Genomic DNA, 23,668 nt, shown 5'->3' with positions numbered 1-23,668 from the left:
GATAGCATATTTTAATTTACTGTTTGACTTTATTACCAGAAGCAAATCCACATAATACTTTTTTTTTTTTTGCATGTAGAATACTTTTTTTTTTCCTGAAAATATGTATCAATTTCTCTCCTTATCTAAAGGAACTTTAATTTAAATAGCAAGCCTACAAGGATTTATTGCTCCATGGTGTAGCAGCAATGACTAGGAGTAACCACAAAGCACTGATTGTAATCTCCCCTTGAACTATACAGTCTGGTTTTTGTTCTAGCGGTCAGTGGTAAATTCCAGTCTGGAGGTCCGGTCCCTTAGCCCTTACAAAAAGAAAAAAAAAAATAGGTGCAAGTTTATCTGTACACAACATGTGATAGTTGGGAGGATTTATAATTTAGCTGATTGTTTGATGCAAATTTATGGTGATCGCTTTTTCTGCAACAGTATTCATGGGAATAAGCAACAACACAAGCATCGCACGAGACTTTGGAGCAGACTGTGCAGGTGTTGGAAGCCCCGGCTCTGTTGCAAAAGCCACAGCGGAGTGATGTGGAAGGCTTCATTTTGGGGTTTTGCTGAGAGATCCTGTCTTGGGATGGCGTCCCATAAGAAGGCTTCTCGCGTAACACTGAGCCAGTGGAGTAACTGTCATTTTGAACAGAAGTTTTGATAGGCAAGTTGCTCTGTTTGAGCAGAGGACAGTCTGGTCTATAAATAAGCATACTGTCACACTTTTGGCATATAGAGCCACTGGAGGACATACCGCAATTTTGGCACTTCATCAAAACAGTCTCTTTGGCTACATGCGAACGCTTATGATAAGACGGATTCATCTTGCTTTCAAATAGCCAGACATCGGGCTTTGCAAGCTCCTGCCTTTTGACATTTAACATTCTAGAATCCATGTCCGTATATAAATCTACGTCATCTTCGTTAGGAAAATATCCATATGTTGCATTTGCTCGTAAAAGTCCATTAGGGTTGGACGAAAGATTTAAAAATTCGTCGGAGCAGCCGTGCAGAGAGCTTGACATGGCCAGCAAAGAGGACGAAGGACGCATGATTTCATTTTTCAGGTCATCTTCTCCATCTACCAAAATGGCTTCTTTTCTCAGGCTAAGAGGGGCTGTCAGAGGAGGCTTATTTTTGCTATCCCAGTAGCTATCATATGCATCAACTGACTTAGATGGTTTGGTTACCTTCTGTTTAAAATAATCCTTTGAAGGAGCTCTCTCACTGGCAGATTTCTGAAGGACCATCCTTGCCATGGATATGTTTAAGGATTCTTTACACTCGGAACGCCTTTTCATTTCATCCGTACACCCTCTAACGTCTTCATTACTGTTCCTTCGCTCATTCACTACATCAAGCTCCAAGTAGCCTTTATCTTTCACTTGCAAATATATTTCGAGTAGAAGTTCACATTCAACTCTTGCCAGAAAAAGTTCAAAGGAAACTCTCTTGACTTGAGTGGTGTCTACGTGTTCTTTTAGTTTGTAGACGGTGCCCAGTTCTTTCACATAACCCATATCATTCAATATATGCATGATGTCTTCATCAATTAAAGCAGATCTCACATAGTAAACAAATGGCCCAGTGTATGTCTAGTACATAAAACAAACAGAAATAGCATTAAGGCAAGATAGAATGACAAAATATTGTTTAATGAAATAAAGAAAAGATATGAACGTTTATTTCAGACAATCAAGAAACCATGTACTAATCGTTTAAATTCACAGTAATACCGTAGTTTTAGAGAACTACATAATATTTTGTTTTAATTTTAATCATAAAACCTTCAATATCAGGTACAGTGCTCTCTATACATTGTCTGTGACCCTTGACATTCCATTAATGGCTGAGTAACATTTTTGTCAGATCAGACTTTTTTTTTTTTTTAAAGCCGGATCTATTTTGTCATATCAATCCACGGACTTTCCGACACTCGACAAGCAGAACATTGAATTCCAACTGTCAAGTGTCTAATCAAATAAAAAAACACCCAGGATTCCGACTGTCAGAATCCCATATTGAATACCCCTTTGATTTAAATTCACATCAATTAAAAATGTATTATTTTATTCAGGTTTGTGACTGCTCATTAGGATAGTCACTAATTATGTAACTTAAAAATGAAGGCATGCGGGTTAATAATACTCCTGAGACTAGGTGCTGCTAATGTGTTCTTATAAAGCCAGTATTTTCCATTTCTATTTATAGTATACAAGACCAGATTAAAGAACACTTATTAGAATTTTAAAGATAAAAGAAATATCTTTCGTGCCATAACGTAACCTAAAAAAATTAAGCTGCCGTTTAACATACTACCAAAAATAATCAAACACGCAGGGGCTAAATGAATCCAGCGCAATGTGCCACCAGGCATCGCAGCAATGCCCAATTCCTCAGTTTCTATACATCATTATTACTAGAACTACTCTTTGATTTACCTTAATATCAAAAGTAACATCCCACTATTCACATAAAACGTTTTATGACAAAAACTAAGAAACCAGATTTAATACCAGACTCGACCATTACACATACATTTAATATGCCATTAAAAAAAGTTATTACAGAATAGAAGCATCATGTACAATTTAAAACTCAGGCCTCTAATTAAGATTACTGGTGAAAGCCCGACAAAGAAAGCAAATCCAGACAATGTATAGGAGTTGGCCTTGTACACAAGAACGGTATTGCAAGCTTGCTAGTTTTGTACAAAACTATCACTTCAAAAGCAGCAACATGTTTACCTACTAATAAAAACTAGATTAAACTAAAAACAGGGCAGGGGCTTTGCTCACCTTGATATTTTTGTATTCTTTCTTCCAAGGATATAGGAAGAGATTAATACCGATGGTCTCCAGCATAGCAGCTGCATTATGGAGGGAGCGTAAATTGGAAGTCCGCATGGATTTCAAGGAATTTTCACAAACTTCGTAGAACCTGATCAGCCGAAATCGATATACGGGATCAATTTTTGGCAGGCTGAGTAAGGCAGAGGCGGCGGTGCGAAGGTAATCATCGCTAATGGCTCGCTGCTTACTGTCTGAAGCTTCCAGTTTGGACTCATGGAACTGTACATATTTTCTGAAGAGGTCTTCTTTGTACTTTGTATCCATTGAAAAGTGGTTTTAGTGACAGGTCTGCAGTTACCTCATCTCATCCATGGCTTGTCTGTATGGTGAGGAAAGAATGGAGAGACATGACTATCAATCTATCAGGGATAATTAGATATCTATACAAATTGCATTTACTATTTACTTATTGAATAATAGCTATAGATAACTACTTCGGTCCAAAATGAAAAATACACTTGTTAGCAGTCCAAGTTAGTGGAGTACTCTAAGGTTCAGCAGTTATGTTTAAATGGGGCCTTCACACGTAGCGATTTGCTGAGAGATCTGAGTGATGCTAGATTGCTCTGCACACAGTGATGTGTCAGCGCCCTGTGCTGAGCGATATGTCTGAGTTCTGACCGGTGATATTACTAGATTATCCAGCATGCTGGATATTAATTGCCGACAGATATCGACGTGCATTGCTAATGCCATGCCCTTACACAGGGAGCGATGTAGAGGCATTTTCTAAGTGATATAGTGAGATAGTTTGGAAAATGCCCCTAAAATCGCTACGTTTGTAGGCCCCATAAAGTTACAATAGCTGACTTGCAATCTAGCCCAGACCTCTTAATACCAACTTCTACAGCAACAATACTATCCAGAGGTGGGAGCTGTAGAACAGTTTTGGATCATTTCATGTTAACTTACATTGCAAAGTGACATACAAACAATTAGCAATTGGTATAGTTTTTAAAAGCATGGCCCATCTTATTTTCTTTGTATACAAATAACTAAAATTACATATATACATACTATATAACTATAATAGAGATATAGATAGATCCATCTATCTCTTTTGTTGTTGATAACCCTGCATATACTTGAAGTGTCACTTTGCTCGGTAACTCAGGTTTCAATTACCCTTTTAATGTGCATTGCTATTGAGTCAAATGTTGAATAAACAAAATGTTGAATGGAATTTACATAAAATATGGAGCAGTAAAAATTCCACTTCAGCAACATATTTCACTGTGCTTTTTCATTTAATTTATTCTGGTCATTTAGATCAAATATAAGATTTTCAGAATAAAGTCTAGAGAGCCATTACAATGACAGGGGCATTCATTTAAGTTTCAACATCAATTGTTAAAACTTAACACGCGGAGGCTATTCAAAATGATTTTAAAAAAAATCTCCACTGTATCCAACATATCACAATTTAGTTGTCACGAATTGGAAAAAAACAAGTTCAATACAGTTTTGTAAAGAAAACTTCTACTTGATCATTTTAGATCAACCACGCCCAGGAGGGGAACAATTTGATTGCTCCTGTGAGCTCCCATTTAGTTTCAACATTCAAAAAACAATTGAATTACCACTAACGAAAAAAAAAAAAAAGCTTGGTACTTGTTTCCTAGCACGGCGCCCAGATTTCCTAGACACCGTAGGGAAATCGCATTGCATGGGCCATTATAGCAGCATGCCATTTTTTTAAATGTAATTTTTCCTATGCTCATTGTACCCCACTATATCGCATCGCATCTTTAGGACTAATCGTCCAAAAAAAAAAAAAAAAAAAACACGGTTTTTGGAATAATTCGGATAATAGATCTCCGGATACGTGAACCTCAACCTGTATAAGATTTTTTTTTTTTTAATAAATAAGGCGGATATACAAATGCCATTATAAGGCCATCCAATTAGATCTTTGTTTTTTGAGGTGGGGGAAAACAGTCCCGCTTTCAGGTGATAACAGATGGTATCCAGGAGAACTTCCCAGACCTCTGTGTGATTGCGGATTCATGGGCTGCTTTTTGGTGATTATGATGTGGTTGCCTGAGGCATCTGAAGGATATTACACGATAAGTGCCAGGTTATTGAGGTACGCGTCCTCCGACCTTTTCATACCCCCACTATCCACGTCGGCGTGGAGTTGATATTATATAGTGTGGCGAGCGCAGCGAGCCACCGAGCCCAAAGCGTGGCGAGTGCAGCGAGCCCCGCGAGGGGACGCGTAATACATGTGAAGTAGTCCGCGTCCCCTCGCTGCGCTCGCCACACTATATAAAATCAACTCCACGCCGACGTGGATAGTGGGGGTATGAAAAGGTCGGAGGACGCGTACCGCCGCCCCTCGAGGGCTCGCTGCCCTCGCCACGCTTCGGGTTGGCGTTGATAGTGCTGGTGGCGTTAAAAAATAGTGAGCCTCCAATAACCATTGTTACCTCATAAGGATGCATAAGATCCATGAGATGCATAAGATGAGATCCATACGATTAAAAAATAGTTTCAATTGTATTGATTGTATGCCTTAAGTAAGGCATACAATCAGTGAGACGGGCGCCGTGCTAGGAAAGCAGTACCAACAATTTTATGTCCTGTATGAAAAATTCATAATATAAGCTAAAATTATAATAAACTTACTTCTATCTATTAGCAATGTTAGATGGTAATGTGTTGTATTAACCTAAAATAAAAACAAAATGTCTGTTTTGGTGGTGAACCATATTATATTCAGTTGCCTTCTGTAGACCAATAAACTATTTATTGGTGGAGAGTATGGTGAAGGTAATGGATGAAAGATGAACGGAGTAATGTGTCAAATACTGTAAATTATATGGACATGAGTTCTAATACTAAATGATTATGGTGTACTTACAAATGGAGCTAGTCCCATCCTGGCAGGGGATGGCGCTGGCAACGCCAGCCGCTATCCCCCACCAGCGCCATATCGATGGCGAGAAGGGGACGCGCGTGCACGAGAGGCACGCGTCCCCTTCCGACGGCACTTCCATCCGCTCCCCCGCCGGCTTGTCGGCGGTAACCCGGGGTCCCCGCCGCCTGCCCGCACCCCCCCTAACCCTGTCCGTCTCCCTGAGGCGGAGATGGACAGGGTTTACGTCGCCCCGCCGACGGAGACTGAGACGCACGCGCGTCTCAGTCTGATGGATGGCGAGGCTGCTGGCGGATCGCCAGCGGGGACGTTCTTTCCAGCCAGGATGTAGCCTGCCCCATCTGTATATATTTATGATTATTATGCCAATACTACATGTCATCTCCTACTGAGTAAAGTGATTCATTTTATTGGAGCAGTGGAAATAAATGAATGACAGTTAGCATATCATAAGAACCAAAAAAATTAAATAGAAGGATTGTATGATGAGGACCAAAATATTATGAGCCAGATTCAATCATCATATCGCATCCGATCTCCCATCTAAAGCAATGAGAGATCATGTGGCGATATGCAATTGATGTTTTGTGTTTGCTCTAATCAGGCCCATTAAGGTTGGGTTTATCCACAAATAGTGGTTAACCTATCTAATAGGTGTGCCGCGAAAAGTCCTGTTTGTGCACCCAAATGAGTGACTGTGGGTTTCAACTCGCCACCCGCTGTGGCGCAAACAATTGAATCTGGCCCTATAGGTTGGCAATTATAATTCATCTTGAAAAAGGTATGTACTGTATAGTGGTTTTATGTGAACAGGGTCATATTGATATTACAGCATGGAAATCTATGTGTAACTCTTTGGAGACTTATGTTTTTAACATTTATATATATTTTTTTCATGTAATCCCCTCTCAAATTCTGTGGGCCATAATCAATTGTTTAATTGCACCTGATCTCCCATCTAAAGTAAGGGAGATCATGGGGCGATCTTCAATTGATGCTTCTATTTGTAGCAGCTAAACTTGACCAAAGTAATAGGCGGGATGTGAACAATCTTGTTTGAGTGCTCTAACAGGTGCTTTTCAGCTCACCACCCCCAGGTATAGCGAGGTAAAACCATCAGCTGAAGATGCATTTGAATAGCATTGTTGGGCACTCTCTAGTGGCTGCCAGCGCCAATGTATTTTAATACAGCCCTGTGACCTTAGAAACATAGAATTTGACGGCAGATAAGAACCATTTGGACCATCTAGCCTGCCCCTTTTTTAACCCTTCAGGTAATCTTAACTCTTTTTGATCCTTATTTCTTTGTAAGGCTATTTATATGCCTATCCCAAGCATGTTTAAATTGTTCTACTGTCTTAGCCTCTACCACCTCTGATGGGAGGCTATTCCACTTATCCACTACCCTTTATGTGAAGTAATTTTTTCTAACATTTCCCCTGAACCTACCTCCCTCCAGCTTCAGTGCATGTCCTCGTGTTCTATTACTTATTTTCCTTTGAAAATAATTTGGTACTTGTTTCCTAGCACGGCGCCCAGATTTTCTACGTACGGCACCGTAGGGAAATCGCATCGCATGGCGGCATGCGATGCGACTTTTTCATGTAATTTTTTTTTTTTCATTTTACAACACAATATCGCATCACATGTCCCGCAAAATCGCATGCAATTTTATAGGGTGTGTGATGCTATGATATATATAAGGTATAGGTATAGAAGAATATGATATGTCCCAAAAAATAGGATTTTGGGTACCTACCGGTAAATCCATTTCTCGTAGTCCATATGGGATACTGGGTCATACTATGGGATAGAGATCCTCCGCAGGAGAGACAGGCACATTAAAGCTGTCAGTGTGGGTGCACTGGCTCCTCCCCTCTATCTCCCTCCACTAGTCAGTTAATGAAAAACTGTGCCGAAGGAGAGCTATGTGAGGAGGTATGTGAACAATAACGTGGTGAGATTCTCACAGCACACCCAAACCAAAATAATAAACATAAAATAACAAAGAGGTGAATCATAACAACTTCTGAGTTCACCATAATCCTTGAAGAAGGTCAATATATGACAAGGCAACAAGCCCCAACCGTGTTGTTATAGCAGAAAGCCGCACAGAGGCAGGCTCCCAGTATCCCATATGGACTACGAGAAAAGGATTTACCGGTAGGTACCCAAAATCCTATTTTCTCTACCGTCCAATGGGATACTGGGTTATACTATGGGGAGGTCCCAAAGCTACCAGAACGGGCGGGAACGTGCGGAGTCTGATGTAGAACCGCTTGTCCGAACGGGGAATCCTCCCTGGCCAGAGTGTCAAATCTGTAAAACTTGACAAACGTGTTACTCCCTGACCAAGTTGCGGCCCTGCACAGCCACCCAAGAAGTCCCAACAGATCTTGTGGAATGGGCCTTCAACGCTGGAGGAAGGGACAACCCAGCCGATGCATCGGACTGTTGTATCGTGCATCGAATCCACCGGGCTATGGTCCTTGTAGATGCAGGAGAGCCCTTCTTTTGCGCATCATACAATACAAACAAACTATCCAACTTCCGGATTCTAGCCGTACGTTTAACATACGCCTTGAGGGTATGTACCACATCCAAGGAGAGAGGGATGTACCGCGCTGGAAGGAACCACAATAGGTTGGTTCAGATGGAATGCGGACACAACCTTTGGCAGAAACTGCGGCCTGGTCCTGAGCTCTGCCCGATCCTCGTGGAATACCAGGTAAGGGCTTTTACAGGACAATGCCCCAAGCTCAGACACCGGCCTGGCTGAGGCTAAGGCCAGCAGGACAACAGTCTTCCAAGTAAGATGTTTCAACTCCGATTTTTCCAAAGGAATGAACCAAGAGGACTTAAGGAAGATGAGGACCACATCCAAGTCCCAAGGCGCGGTGGGTGGTACAAAGGGAGGCTGAATCCTCAGCACCCCTTGCAGGAAGGTGTGGACCTCCGGCAACAGCGCCAGTTTCTTCTGACAAAATACTGACAGAGCCGAGATCTGTACCTTCAAGGCCCAAGTCCAAACCGGCTTGAAGAAATCTTAACAGATTGTTAAGGCGAAATACTGCTGGTGGCAAAGCATTTTTCTCACACCAGGCTGTGTACTTCTTCCATATCACATGGTAATGAGAAGCCATGACTGGTTTCCTGGCATGCGTCATGGTTGTAATTACAGAGGGATGTAGTCCCTTGAGGCCTAATATCTGCCGCTCAACCTCCAGGCCGTTAAACGCAGGAGAAGATCTTTTCTTAGAGGAAGACGCCACGGGTCTTCTACCTGCATGGCCTGAATGTCCCCATACCAGGCCCTTCGAGGCCAGTCTTGAGCCACTAGAATTGCTTCTACTTTCTGGTGTCAAATCCTCTTTAGCACCCGTGCCAGCAACGGGAGCGGTGGGAACAAATACACCAGCTGAAAATCCCACGTCCATCTACTGCTGTTGCCCCTGGATCCCTGGTCCGGGTACAGTACATGTCCAGCTCCGCCTGTAATAGGGCATAGTGAACAGCCCTCAGTTCGAGGTTGTTTATATGCAGCATGGATTCCATCGAAGACCAACGGCCCTGCAGGCGGACTCCCTGTATCACGGCTCCCCAGCCTCTGAGACGGGCATCTGTGGTAATCAGAAGCCAGTCCTGTATCTGGAAGCAGCGACCCGCCAATAGATTTGGCGAATCTAGCCACCACTGCAGGGAGTGTTTGGTCTGCGCAGACAGGCAAATCCTCCTGTGCATTTGCCGGGGGGATCCTGACCATTTCGTGAGGATATCCAGCTGAAAAGTCCTGGAGTTGAACCTGGCACACTGGATGGCTTCGAATGAAGCAACCATCTTGCCCAAGAGCCTCAGGCAGAGGTGCACCGAGACCCAAGGGTTTGATAGGACCTCTCACCAATTCCTGTAAAGCTGACGCCTTTTCGGCCGGCAGGAACACCTTCTGCTCCATCGTGTCCAGATTCATACCCAGGAACACCATTCTCCGGCTTGGGAGCAACGAGGATTTTGGTATGTTTAAAATCCACCCGTGGTCTCTCAACACCTGCATAGTCAGATTTAGGGCACTTCTCAGGGCCTCCTCCGATCCTGCCTTGATCAGCAGATCGTCCAGGTAGGGTATGACATTCACCCGCTGGAGCCTGAGAAGGACCATCATTTCTGCCATGAGCTTGGTAAAGACGCGCGGGGCAGTTGACAGCCCGAAGGGTAGCGCCTGAAACTGGTAATGGCTGTTTCCCACCGCAAATCTTAGAAAGACTTGATGGGGAGGCCAAATTGGGACGTGTAAATAGGCGTCCTTGACGTCTACAGAGGCCAGAAATTCCCCTTTTTCCAGGGAGGCAATCACCGACCTGAGCGACTCCATTTTGAATTTGAACACTTGCAGAAAGGGGTTCAGCAACTTCAGATTCAAAATGGGCCTTACTGAACCGTCCGGTTTGGGGACAAGGAACAGGTTGAATAGTAACCCTGGCCTTGCTCCTGTCTTGGTACAGGTAGGATTACTTTGGACAGGAGGAGCTTGTGAATTGCTCCCTGAAGGAGCAACTGATCCTCCACTGAGGCTGGGAGGGCAGACTTGAAGTAGCGTTGAGGAGGGGGCCTGGCAAACACCAGCCTGTAACCTAGCGAAATAAGACTCATGGCCCAGGAATCTAGGTGTCCCACACCTTGCTGAAGTGTAACAGCCGGGCCCCCACCTCGAGACAGTCTCGTGGTGGGTGCACCCCGTCATGCTGCCAGCTTGGAAGCGGCAGGGGCGGTGGAACGGTCCTGATGACCTGAGGGGTTTGGCTTCCTGAATTTCCCTCTATTGCCTCTGCTAGCATTAGAGGCGCCTCTGGCCTTAGGGCGGAACTTGGACCCACGAAAGGACTGCTGGGAGGGACCAGTGAAAGGGCGTTTTGCCGGAGTGGGTGCTGATGGGAGGAACGTGGATTTCCCTGCAGTAGCCTTAGAAATCCAGTCGTCCAGCTCACTACCAAAGAGCCTCTCCCCTGTGAAAGGTATGCTTTCCACACTCTTCTTGGAATCCACATCAGCCACCCACTAGCGCAACCACAGAGCCCGCCTAGCCGACACGGCCATTGCAGAATTCCGCGCGTTTATAGCGCCCAATTCCTTCTGTGCCTCACAAAGCACCCGTGTCGTGTCCTGAATGTGACGCAGGTTTTCACCTATCTGAGCCACGGACATGTCCCCCAACAAACCCTCTTGGATCTGCGTGGACCAAGTATAAATGGCCTTAGCCATCCAGCAACTGGCCAATACCGGGCGTTGTGAAGCCCCACTGGCCGTGAACATAGACTTAAGTGTTGCTTCAAGTCTCCTATCTGCACCATCCTTGAGGGTAGACACCCCAGGAACTGGTAACAGCACCTTCTTTGAAAGGCGGGAAACAGAGGAATCCACCGCTGGCGGTTCCTCCCACTTCTTCCTACCAACAGGATCAAAGGGATACGCATTTGTGAACCTCTTTGAAAGCTGGAACCTCTTTTCAGGGTTCTGCCAAGCACCTTTAAAAGCACTTTCTAATTCAGCCTGTTCTGGGAAATACACCGGCTGTTTTCTCTGGGTCATGAAAAAGGAATCTCCCTCAGAGGGTTCCTCCATAGGAAGCTCTAACACTTCACTAATGGCCTTAATTAAAGCCTCAGAACCATGAACTAAAGACTGCTCCTGAACAGTATCCTGTTCATTTGCCCCATCTCCCACTTCAAGGATGATGTCATCATCATCATCAGTCAGGGGCCATTGCAGTAGCAGGCCGCTTTGGGGGCTGAGCAGGGGGAGGGGTGAGAATATCAACCCTGGCAGACAACATGGATAATTCCCTTTGCACCCTCTGTGTCTGCTGTGTATTTGCAGAGAGCTAGGAAGCAACAGAGTCCATCAGCGTTTTTATGCTGCTGGCCCAGGCTGGCTTTTGACTATCAGCCTGTGACCCATCCACAAGTTGTGGGGGCACCCCACTGACCTGAGTGGTTACACCACTGGGCTGTGGCAGCATACACGGCTCACAGGTAACCTGTGACTGTGAAGCTGGAATAAACTTTGTGCTGCACACCATGCATGTTAACTTTTTCACCATGATGAAGCAACAGAACACCCCCAGCAGCGCACACACGCACAAACAACACCCACACCTGATGTACTGTAACTCTACACAGTAAAAGTGTAATACACCTCTGTATTAGAGACTATGGTGTGTGTACAAGTGGTTAACTAGCCAGTGGGGTAGACTCAGAGCAATATGAGGAGACCAGTACACCCTAAACCTTAACTAACGGATTTGAGTGAGCTGGTAACGCACAAAACACACAGTGATATGTCATACACAGTGTAAATAACACAGCCAAGCAACGCTGCTGCGCTGTAATAACTTGCTGTCTCTGCTGCAAAGGATCAAATCCACCACGCCGCTGAGGAGCTGTAATGGCGACCTCTGGATGCGTGAAGAAGCAGAGACATGGCGCGCCCAGCAGAGCCTGGTCCCACTCTGAGCGAAGCCCCGCCCCCTTAACACGGAGCTGGCGCTTCCAGTATATTTAAACTGGCATAAGAAGCGCTTTTCACATAAAATTGCTTAAAAAACACTGTGGGCATTCGTGGTGGCCCAGCGGCATTACCCTATGACAGTGTGATGGGGGGGGGGGGGGGGGGTCGCGCAGTCCCTGCGAGAGGGCCGCCGCCATCTCACCGCACCTAGCGGTTTGGGGTGTCCCCTTGTGGGACCCCCAACCTGTACTCACCACAGACGTCTTCGGACCAGTCAGGGGGTGTTCGGCAGCTGGGGGCCTGCTCGCTACAGCGCAATGCTGTGCGGTGACAGGCCCCACTCAAGACAGATTATCCTGCAGCAGAGTCAGCTCTGCATCTTAAGAGGTTGGGGACTGACCCAACCCCTAACACCCTCGAAGTAGGACAGCTGCCTGGTCAAAGCAGGGCCCCAAAATAATAAACTAAATAAAATTTGAAGAAAAAGTCTGGAGCATCCAGAAAGCACTGCCTCTCCTGAGGCACATTTTTCTAAACTAGTGGAGGGAGATAGAGGGGAGGAGCCAGTGCACCCACACTGAAAGCTTTAATGTGCCTGTCTCTCCTGCGGAGGATCTCTATCCCATAGTATAACCCAGTATCCCATTGGACGGTAGAGAAATAGATGTAACGCATCCCCCCACTATCCACGCCACCCCAAAGCGTGGCGAGCGCCACGAGGGGCGGCGGAACGCGTCCTCCGACTTTTTCATTACCCCACTATCCACGTCAGCGTGGAGTTGATTTTATATAGTGTGGCGAGCGCAGCAACCCCCGCGGATTACTTTACATGTATTCCGCGTCCGCTCGCCACACTATATAAAATCAACTCCACGCCGAAGTGGATTAGTGGGGTAATGAAAAAGTCGGTGGGCGCGTTCCGCCGCTGCTCGCCACTTTGGGTTGGCGTGGATAGTGTTGAGGGGGATGTGTTAAAGCTATTTTTTGGGACATACAATCATATGATTGTATACCTAATGTCATGCCATCAAACACCCTATAAAATGACTTGCAATCGCATGCGATTTTGCGGCAGATGCGATGGCCCAGGGCTTAGAGAGCAGTGAATAAATTACATAGGAAAATGCGATTTCACTACGCAGAATAGCCCACTAAGCAAATTACTTAGTGGGCTCCATGCTAGGAAACAAGTACCGAAAATATCCCTTCTGTACTATGTTAAAACCCTTCATATATTTGAATATTTCTATCATGTCCCCCCTTTTCCCTTCTCTGCTCCAAACTATAGATCTTTTAGTCTTTCCAGGTAAGTTTTGTGATTTAGGCCATGCACCATTTTAGTTGCCCTTCTTTGTACACTCTCTAATGTATTATATCCTTTAGTCTCCAGAACAGGAAACAGTATTCCAGATGAGGCCTATAAAGTGTCATTATTACGTATTTTTTTTCTGCTACTGATTCCTTTCCCTATGCAGCCATTGCTACATTGCTTTCCTGCCTTTAAGATCCCTTTCCTCCTCAGTAGTTTCCATTATAGTACCCTTGATACTATTTTGAGCTTTTGGGTTTTTGAGTCCCAAGTGCATAATTTTGCATTTTTTAGCATTAAACTGTAGTTGCCATGCTCTTGACCAATTCTCAAGTTTACCTAGATCATCAGTCATTTGATTTACCCCTACTGGTGTGTCTACGCTGTTGCATATCTTTGTGTGATCTGCAAAAAGGCATTCCCTTTCCCTTCAATACCATTTGCAATGTCACTAACAAAGATATTAAAGAGCACTGGTCCAAGTACAGATCCCTGGGGTACTCCACTGGTAACATGTCCCTCCATAGAATGCACTCCATTTACTACAACTGTCTGTTTCCTATCCTGCAACCATGTGCTTATCCATTTAATTATTTTATAATCTAATCCCACACTTCCAAGTTTATTTAGCAGTATGATGCAGGACGGTGTCAAATGCCTTACTAAAGTCTAGATATGCCACATCTACAACCCCCCCCCCCCTTTCATCTAATATTTTGGTCAAAAGTCAATAAGATTTGTTTGTCATGATCTCCCTGCAGTAAAACCATGCTGTTTTGGATCCTGTAAGTTGTTTAAATTTAAGATATTCCACTATTCTTTATTTTAATAGTGATTCCATTAATTTCCCTACTACTGATGTAAGGCTCACTGGTCTGTGGTTACTTGATTTTTTTTTGCTTCCGCTTTTGTGCAGTGGAACTACATTTGCCATTTTCCAGTCCTCTGGAACTGCACCTGTATCTAGTGACCCTTTTTTATGATGGATGGATCCTGGTGCTATTTTACTGCAGTTTTAGAGACTATGGGGGGATATCCAGTTAGCCCTGATGCATCTATTGTCAATAAAAACATCCTGATATTCTGATTTAAAAGACATGGTCATTATCACGGTTTCCAATTAGAGGCTGTTTTTATAAGTTTAAAATGTACCCATGAACGCCTGGAAAACACATTGAATCCAGGATAAGTTCATGATCCCATGTGGTATCACGGCTCTGGCAGCTTCAAAGCATAAAGGTGGCCAAACACAATCTCCCCTAGAGATCTCATCTAGAGCCTTCCCGGGTGGCAAGATCACATGTGCAATGCTTACAGGACCAAGGATAGCATTGGACCTGCTGTTATTCATCTGCAATTTGGGCTCTTACTTTGATCGATTGCCGAAACCGCAGGACAGAAGCCCAAATTGCATGTGAATTGCCTAGTGTAATAACTAAGCATCGGTATCAGGTGATAAGGACGTCGAGGCTAACCTGAAAGCTCCTGGCGAACCAATTAGCAGTGGTAAAGTACCGCTGCTTATAGGATATCCCACCTATGTTTATCATAGCATATTTTGTTATTTCTTACATGTTTTGAGATCCTAGATTTTAATAGTGGTCCAGCCTATGTGTTGTATCCCGCAGGAACACGAGTTAACAGATACAACGTGTTTTGTATTGCATGAAATTTTCTGTTATATGGTGTAATTCTGTCGAGTAGTGTTATATGATGTAATCAATTGCTTATTCTTAATTTTCTTTGCAACCTATGCATGTTCCACAGTATTGGAAACCCTGTCTTTTTTTCCCCCATCTGGGTGGTGTGTATTCCTAACTGGATTATTACAGTTCTAGACGTGTTTTCAGATCAGAGCTTTTATGGAAGCTAGTTTTAATTTTGGGGGTAGCACTCTTGCTAGGACTACATGTTAATTTAATATGTGACAAATGTGTTTAATCTTGCCTGATGGATTGCTGAATTGAGCCACAAAGTATATCTCAGTGTTAGCACTATTTTTAATGCCCCATCCACTACATCAATGTGATACCCCACCCACTCACCAGGCAGCTGCCAAGCAGCAGGATCGCACACGATACAAAGTATGCGATTCTTTTGCATACAATGTATAGTACGCAATCCAAGAAAGGGCTATGGGCTGCCAACAATATTGATGGCAGCCCATAGGATTAGCGACTGCGGTGCGAGGCACACGGGAACATGCCTCATTATAATCGCAGAAAATTGAAAAGCGATGTGTCACTTTTCACGCAATCTGTCAGAATTGCATAAAAAGTGTCCATACCACAGTAGTAGATGGAGGCCTTTAGCTTCTAGTTTATTTTTGTGTTTGAGCAGTTATTCCCAATCCATTTTTTTATATTCTCTCAAAGGCCTGATGTACTATATTGATGAGTTATTTTTTTCTTTTTTTACCTTTTGCCCTTATCTAGTCTGGTACAGTTCTGACTACTTCTAGTGAAATTACTGAGGGATATACTGGTTCAAACCAGTCAGAACGATTGCTGCCATTGGACAGAAATGTAGCTGTTTACATCTACTTATGTGGAAAATGTTATGGTGTGTACACACGGAAGATGTGCCTTAAGATCCTATCCACGATCCTATCAGATAGGATCGTGGATAGGATCTTAAGGCACATCCGATTTGCATCCTATCTTGACTATATAGTGCAGATCTGCACTATATAGACAAGGCAACCAAGACATTCTGGCTTCCGATACGTGAACGCGCATCGGGATCAGATCGGGATCGCAAGGGTTAAAACCCTTGCGATCTGCATCCGATTCCGATCCGATGTTGACTATATCGTCAACATCGAAAAGGAAATCGGACCGTGTGTACACAGCATAAGTCTCAATCTTAGTTCAGTTATGTAAATGTTGCGATCTAAAAATTCCAGTATTTTGGGCTGTATTTTGTAGTGAAGCTTACATTTAGATTATTTGAGTTGTTGTATTATATGAAGTTCTGTAATTCCTTTCCAGATAAATAGAATGTCATCAATATATCTTCAACATTGGAACAGGATGGTATAACTCGTAGGCAACCTTGACTCCATAGCTGTGCCTGTGTTATAGATAGAAATTCTTGTCAAACCAAGTGTAATTAGGTTCCAGTATAAAGCCTCTTGTGTTTATGATGAATTATCTCTCTCTATGGGTAGTAGTCTTATCCTAACCTAGGAGTGTACATACGGAGAACTTTTAACCGGAGATTTTGACTAGATAGTCAAAATCTCCTAGAAGGTTAGCCAAAATCTCCCTATGTTTCTCCTGCTTAAGGTCCACACACACTGGGCGACTATGCCCAGCGTGTATTGACAGCGATGATGCCAATCATCGCTGCGGTGAAAGCCGCTCAGTGCATACACACTGAGCAGCTTTCCTCCTGCCCGGCGCTGACGGAGGGGGGAGGACGGCTTTGCATAGTGCAGCGCTATACAAAGCCGTCCTGAAAGCCGCTCATCTGCTGGTATGAACGGCATTCCCGGCAATGATGCGGGAGCACGCAGCAGCGCTCATCGCGGGGCATACACACTGGGCAGCTTTGAGCTGAAAGCTGCTCAAACTGGGTGTTTTGAGCGACTTTCAGCTCAAAGTCGCCCAATGTGTATGGGCCTTTAGTCAATATTGTCTAGCAGAAATTGCTTAGCATGGATTGACTGTGCAGGCAAGACAATTTTGACTAAATCATAGACTATCATTGCTTAGACACAATCTCCACTGCATCTAGCCAAAATCTCTGCCAAAAGTGCTTACGGCCCATACACATTTGGCGACTTTGAGCTGAAAGCCGCTCAAAACAGCCAGTTTGAGCAGCTTTCAGCTCAAAGCCGCCCAGTGTGTATGCCCCAGCGGTGAGCGCTACTGCGCGCTCCTGCATCATCGCTGGGAAAGCCACTCATCTGCTAGTAAGGTCCAGATATTATAGAATGGATAAAACTAGTAGATAACATAATAGAGCACGAGAAATATATACACATATCAAGAAAGTCAGTAACAAAATTCTACAAGGTATGGGGGGGTTGGTATTATAGGGGGACAGGGGGAGGGGGTGGGGATGGGGCAGCGTGATATGTGTTCGAGGAGGAATCTTTTTGTGCTATTTCCCCCTAGAAAATTACCTTTTTTTTTTTTCTCTTTTTTTTGGTGTGGGGGCACGTAGGGAAGGAAGGGGGAGGAGGGAGGGGAGAGAGGGAAAAGGAGGAAAATGTAAAAAAAAACAAAAAAAAAAAACTGCACTAACACATTTGAACATATAAATGGAAAAAAAAGGAGAAAAATTATTATTATTTTTTGTTTCCTTTTGTTTTTTCACAGAATCAATAAGTAGATCACGTTTAATAAATACACGAGATGGGTAAGAGAAAAATGAAAAAAAAAAAAAACCCATATAATTAAATATAGTCACGAATAAAACCCGCACTTTAACAAAGAGTCTAGAATGAAATCAATAGTGGCATATCCAGGGTACGGAGAACATTCTTGAGGGGTGGTTAAGCAAGCTTAGGGAAAAATATTAGTTGGTTATCTAGGAAAATCTTCCCCTAAATCCCCCGAAAAGAAGGGGGACAGGGTTAATCATGAAGGAGAGAGGAAAAAAAAACAAAAACGGAGAAGTATGGGGGTATAAAGACGTAATTGGAAAGGAAACGGGACTAGCAGAACCTAAGGTGGAAGTAGAGGGTAACCTACTGTAGGTATCGAACGAAGTATAGGAACCTTTTCAAGAATAGATTAATTATTTAAGGCTGTATGTAGTGTAATGTTTGTGATAAGTTTGTGATATATGTCTAATGATATGTGTATGTGTTTTTTTTAAAAGATATCTAATAAAAAGGATTAAAAAAAAAATTCAGATTAAAATAAAATTGCAGGGGGGTTAAAACTTTTGCAAAGCATGGCACCTATAATTAGTTGTGCAAAATAATATAAGCAGCTACTGTAAACAAAGCTCAGCTTAAAAGCTGGTAACTAACCCTACTGCATCCTTTACCAATTGTATATGGACAACACTAAAGTTTATTTAGTGGGTGGAATTCAATTTTTTTCCCCTACAGCTGCCAGTGGAGCAATGTCAATTGTTGCTTCATTCCGGCACGCAAGTAGGAGGTAGGGCAGGCATGTCCAAACTATGGCCTTCCAGATGTTGTGAAACTACAAGTCCCATCATGCATTGCAGCAGTTTGCTATTAGAGAATGCTAAAACGATTGCAAGGCATGCTGGGATGTGTAGTTGCACAACAGCTGGAGGGCTGCAGTTTGGACATGCCTGAGGTAGGGGGACATTTCTAGTTTGCAACCTGAAAAGTGTGAAAACACTATGGTTTAGGCACCCACACACCACATTGAGCACCATAACTAAGATTTCAGATGGGTAAACTGCCCTGCATGGCTAAAATGGGTACTAATGAGCACACAAACACATAACTATATGAATGCGCAGTGAGGAGGAGGAGGGGGGGGCAATTGAATAGCCTTGGTGGGTTATTCAATTCAACTGTTGAATATCAACAATACCATTAAAAAAGGCACCTCTATGTACAGAAACTCTAAAGTCCTGTACACACTATGCAATAAAGGCAGACGATATGCAATATTATTGTTCACCTCATTCAGTGCGTTTGAGAATAATGATGTGTGCGCCCACCGGTCGTTATCGATTGACTCCCTTTCTTATCTATACATGCAGTCAAATCTAGTTTAGGACTAGATACATATCGCTCAATGTGTACAAACATTAAAGAAAAATTATTCATAAAACAAGATGGTCACTAGTAAAGCAAATTCTATCTTTATTGTACTGTGTATGCCAGGCATTCCCAACCACGGTCCTCAAAGCACAGTGCAGGTTTTGTAGATATCCAGGCTTGAGCACAGGTGACTTAATTAGTATCTGAGATATTCTGATTAAACCATCTGTGCTGAAGCCTGGAGATCACTAAAACCTGCACTGTTGGTGTTCCTTGAGGACCATGGTTGGTAATGCCTGGTGTATGCACTATATCTTTCATTCTGGAGATCCAGTTCAAAGGAAATCATTTACTAGATCATTGACAGCATATTTTATAGTGTGCATGCAGCTTTATGCCCTGTACACAAGTGAATTGCACTTTAAATTTGGACTATGCTTATTACCCTAATTCTTCACATTGCTGCGGTCATCATCCCATAATGGATTGAATTCCTGAGAGCAGCAGCATGAAGTAGATCCTGGTGCTGGCATCAGCTTCCCAGTATTTCCACTTTGATCAATACTCTGGGTAGGTGGACGATTACAAAGAACATTCCATAAACTACTACTTTTATAATAAAAACAGTCAACACACCAAGTAGAGCCCAACAATACTGCAAGGGCATTTTCAGGTAAGAAACATGTAGAATATATAAACTGTATACAGGTAACCGCCTCCACAATGCAATACAAGCAAGTGCAGTTTTGAATTTAAAAACAATTGGGTCTTTTCAATTCTGGGCTCTGTGAATAGCGCTGGGAGAGAGCTGCCGCAGCTATTGTAACAGTGCCCTGCTAAGTCAGTGCTTGTCATTAAATGTCACACTTAGAAAGTAGTGTTGTAAATGTGCATACAGTATGTGACAATATCTGTATAATTGGACAGTTAATTCTTTATCATAAAATGGCAGAACACTGATATTGTATTAATCAATTGGTGCATATGGCATTACACAAAATTGAAACTCAAACCACTTAGCATTAGGAAATGTAGTAGCTGGGACTGCATGGCATGACAGCAGCATATACTGTACCCGATAGGCCCCATACATATTATGCATACAGGTGGTTTAGTGCAATGTGTGGCAAGGAATTGCATACATCTACAGCAGCCTTGTCCCAGTACAGGGTGCATTGCTCAGCTGCTGACTGCAACGTTTTCAGTAGCTACACAGTATGCCCTGCCCTAGCAATGCACTCCATACATCAGCCGGTTAGGTGCTGAAGCCGGGTGTCAGCCGCACAGCATTATCTGTATGATACAGGTGACTGGGGCAGGGGGTGCTGCTGCTGCCGGCTCCCTGTCACTCTCCTCCCCCTGACAGAGGAAAGACACCACCTAGTGCGCGGGCCCGGACACACGCACCGTCCATGGCACACCTCCCCCTGGCCGCCCGAGATACGCACCCGAGCCGAGAAGTAGGGAGGAGAACCCGCCGGAGCGCTCCCCTTCACATCCCGAACCGCAGCTTCGCCCTCACCTCCGCCATTATGGGAGAGAACGCTTCACTTCCTCCTTCTTGCGACGTCAGCGCGCAGCCGGTGGGGGCGTGCACGTCAGCGTGGCCCCGCCTCCTGGCTGCTGTGCTGCGCGCGCCCCCGCAGCCTCATAGAGAGTGAGACACACACACAGAGCAGCAGTACAGTTCTAGAACAGCAAGGTGCTTGGTCTTATGTGAGCCTGTGGCGGGGAACCTGGTTACCTGCTGTATCTTCAGTCCCAGCCATGCATGTTGTTTGTCTCAATTTAAACATTGGTAATCAGGGACGGCTCTAGCATTAGGCAACTGCCTATGTGCTTCAGAATCTGGGGGTCTGACACTGAAGGGGTGTACACATGTTTCGATCCGGCGGCCATCGATATTTCAGCCCCTATCGCCCCCGTGTGTACATAGCATTAGAGATGGACAAAGCCATGTGCACTGCAGGTGAGGCAGGTGTAAAGCAGCCCAAACACGCTGCTTTATGGGCGTGCTTTCCGTGCTGTACTAGCACGGATCAAATCGCATTGCATTGCATGTGCACACGTGCATTCAATGCGATGCAATTTGATGAGAACTAGGTACAAAACCTATGTGCAAGCACATACGTTTTGTACTGTGCGATGAGGTGCGCGGGAGCGCGCACCTCAAAGCACACATCGGGTCAGCTCTCATAGCAGCGTGTATGGGCTGCTTAAAACCCCACCCAAATCTAATTATCTCTGCACAAGTAACACCTGCCTCACCTGCAGTGCACATGGTTTTGTCCATCTAAAGGTGCGTACACACGGGGGCGATTTTGTACAATATCGCGGGAAATGTGGTCGCTAAGCGACCATATTGCCCACGATGGGAGTGTGCACCGACGATATATCGCCGGGTGCGCGCTCCCGTTTTTACCACTGTAGTGATCGCTGGTCGCAGGAACATGATCCTGCGACCAGCTGATTACCACTGCCGGGCTCCCCCCGGCAGTTTCTTTTTCATCAGCGACCATCTCTGGTCACTGATGAAAAGGAGAAACTGAACAATATATTTCTCAGCAATATATGGCTGAGCAATATATCTCCCCTGTGTGTACGGGGCTTTAGAAATATTTTGTCAGAAAGAGTGAACTAGAATAAGGGCCTCAGTTCCTGCTGGAGCCTACTGAAAAATAGCCCTGGCTATAGGAGGACAAAGAGGGAGGGGGTGGATGCTGCATAGAGCAGCATTACACGGCCTTCGATCTTTCAGAGAGGCACCCTTGTTGAACATAATGAAAATGGCAGGTCGAAAACCAGTGGCTAACTAGATACATGTGGGCCCCATAGCAAAATTTTGTAAGGGCCCCTAATTATCATCTCATACTGAAAAATGTATACAGCACATGATACTTTGACAGGCTAAGTGGGCCCCTCTGCATACCTCCCAACTTTTCATTGGAAGAAATAGGGACACTCGCGCGGCGAAGCCGCGCGAGCGCCCGAAAAGGGGGCGTGGCATATGCAAATGAGGGCGCGGCTTATGCTAATTAGCCACGACCTCATTTTCATACGAGAATAGACGCTGTGCGCATGTGCACAGCGTCTATTCTACTACATTGGGGGGTCTCCCAACTGCCACCCCCCCGCAGCGGGACAATGCCTGCCGCGGGTGGGACGTCGGGACAGGACCCGAAAATCGGGACTGTCCCGACGGAATCGTGACAGTTGGGAGGTATGCCTCTGAGCTCTGGGCCCCATAGCAGCTGCACCCCCTGCACCTATGGTAGTTACGCCATTGTCAAAAACTCTGAGGAGCCACCTCCACACTTTCACCTGAGGTTCTGGAAAGTCTGTATTGGTGTGTGGATGGGAGCAGTAAATTGAAGTTTTGCCTAGGGTGCCGAAAAACCTTGCACCAGCCCTGTATGTAGTAGGGTCTAAATTTGCCAGAGGTGCAGGACACTTTATATCGCCTGTTCCGTTGCACTTTACTATATGTCTCTGGACACCCATTAAAGAGGCAGTTTCAATAATCAATGGGTTTTAGACAGAATCTATCCATAATTCTTTTAACCGCAGAGAGTCAATGTACAGTATACAGCATAAAACTTGGTCACAAACAGCAGACATAGAGGGTTATTCTAATGCATTCGCACGGCGGACCGATGTTGCATGTCTGCGCAGGCGCGTTTCTGCGTATGTGCAAACGTAGGGTGCGTGCACACAAGGCAATCTTTCTGTTTGCCGGGTGTACGCACTCTACACAGGGGGCGCCGGGCTGCCCCATTACCATATGGGAATGCGCAGTGTTACATGGGCATTCTCATGGTAATGGTCCCAGCGTGCACGCATATGGAAGTGACTTGAAAGTCACTTTTCTCTTTCGTCCAGTCCGGTGACACAGCTTATGATGGGATGTAGAAGGGGTCCGCAGGAGCCAGGCACCTATGCTGAAAGTCTTTGGGAGCAGGCTCCTCCCTACTGCATCCCACAATGCTTCAGTTAGTTTTAGGTGCCAGGAGTGGGTGCTATGCTGAGCAGCTGCTACTGCAGCTGCACTTTTTTCTTTGGATTTTTTATTAGACTAGTAAGGTTTTGATTGTTTTATTAATTTACTAGTTAGAGCAGGTTTTTGGCCAGTGTGTTACTTCTTATGAAGTTCACACACACTGAGAGCGCAGCAGAAGGCTGACAGAATAGCGTCCTGTCAGCTCTCTGTGTGCAGAGGGCAGCTGTCTGCTCCCTCTGCACAGCGCTTAACCTTTAGCTAAAAGAGGTTTTTCCTGGGCTCCGAGGGTGTCCTAACCTGCTCCTGGCTTAGAAGGGGATCTTGAGGGACGAACCCCCCCGCGATGGCGGCCGCCATCTTGGATGAGCTTAAAGACTGAAATCCCGCCAGGGAGTTGAAGTCTTTTACAGGAGTCCAGCGCTGCTGGACAACTCCAAGTGGT

The 23,668-nt window shown here is 44.7% G+C and overlaps 1 protein-coding gene across 2 annotated transcripts; it reads right to left on the bottom strand.

Annotated features, from left to right (window-relative positions):
- Positions 1-9: 9 nt before the first annotated feature.
- SPATA2 (spermatogenesis associated 2) lies at positions 10-20,879 on the bottom strand. 2 transcript variants are annotated; one of them, XM_083146467.1, is made up of 3 exons: positions 20,752-20,879; positions 2,790-3,162; positions 10-1,586 (listed from the first exon to the last, which is right to left on the bottom strand). In XM_083146467.1, the coding sequence occupies exons 2-3, from the start codon at positions 3,105-3,107 to the stop codon at positions 336-338; spliced, it is 1,569 nt and encodes a 522-aa protein (XP_083002593.1). In that variant the 5' UTR covers positions 3,108-3,162; positions 20,752-20,879; the 3' UTR covers positions 10-335. The 2 variants fall into 2 exon arrangements, with proteins under 2 accessions (XP_083002593.1, XP_083002592.1); XM_083146466.1 differs by having other exon boundaries at positions 20,678-20,837.
- Between the last annotated feature and the right edge of the window lie 2,789 nt (positions 20,880-23,668).

The sequence above is a fragment of the Crinia signifera genome, chromosome 6 (genome assembly GCF_055691185.1).
Source record: "Crinia signifera chromosome 6, ASM5569118v1, whole genome shotgun sequence".
NCBI classification, from domain to species: domain Eukaryota; kingdom Metazoa; phylum Chordata; class Amphibia; order Anura; family Myobatrachidae; genus Crinia; species Crinia signifera.
This window is presented reverse-complemented; position numbering and strand designations above follow the sequence as displayed.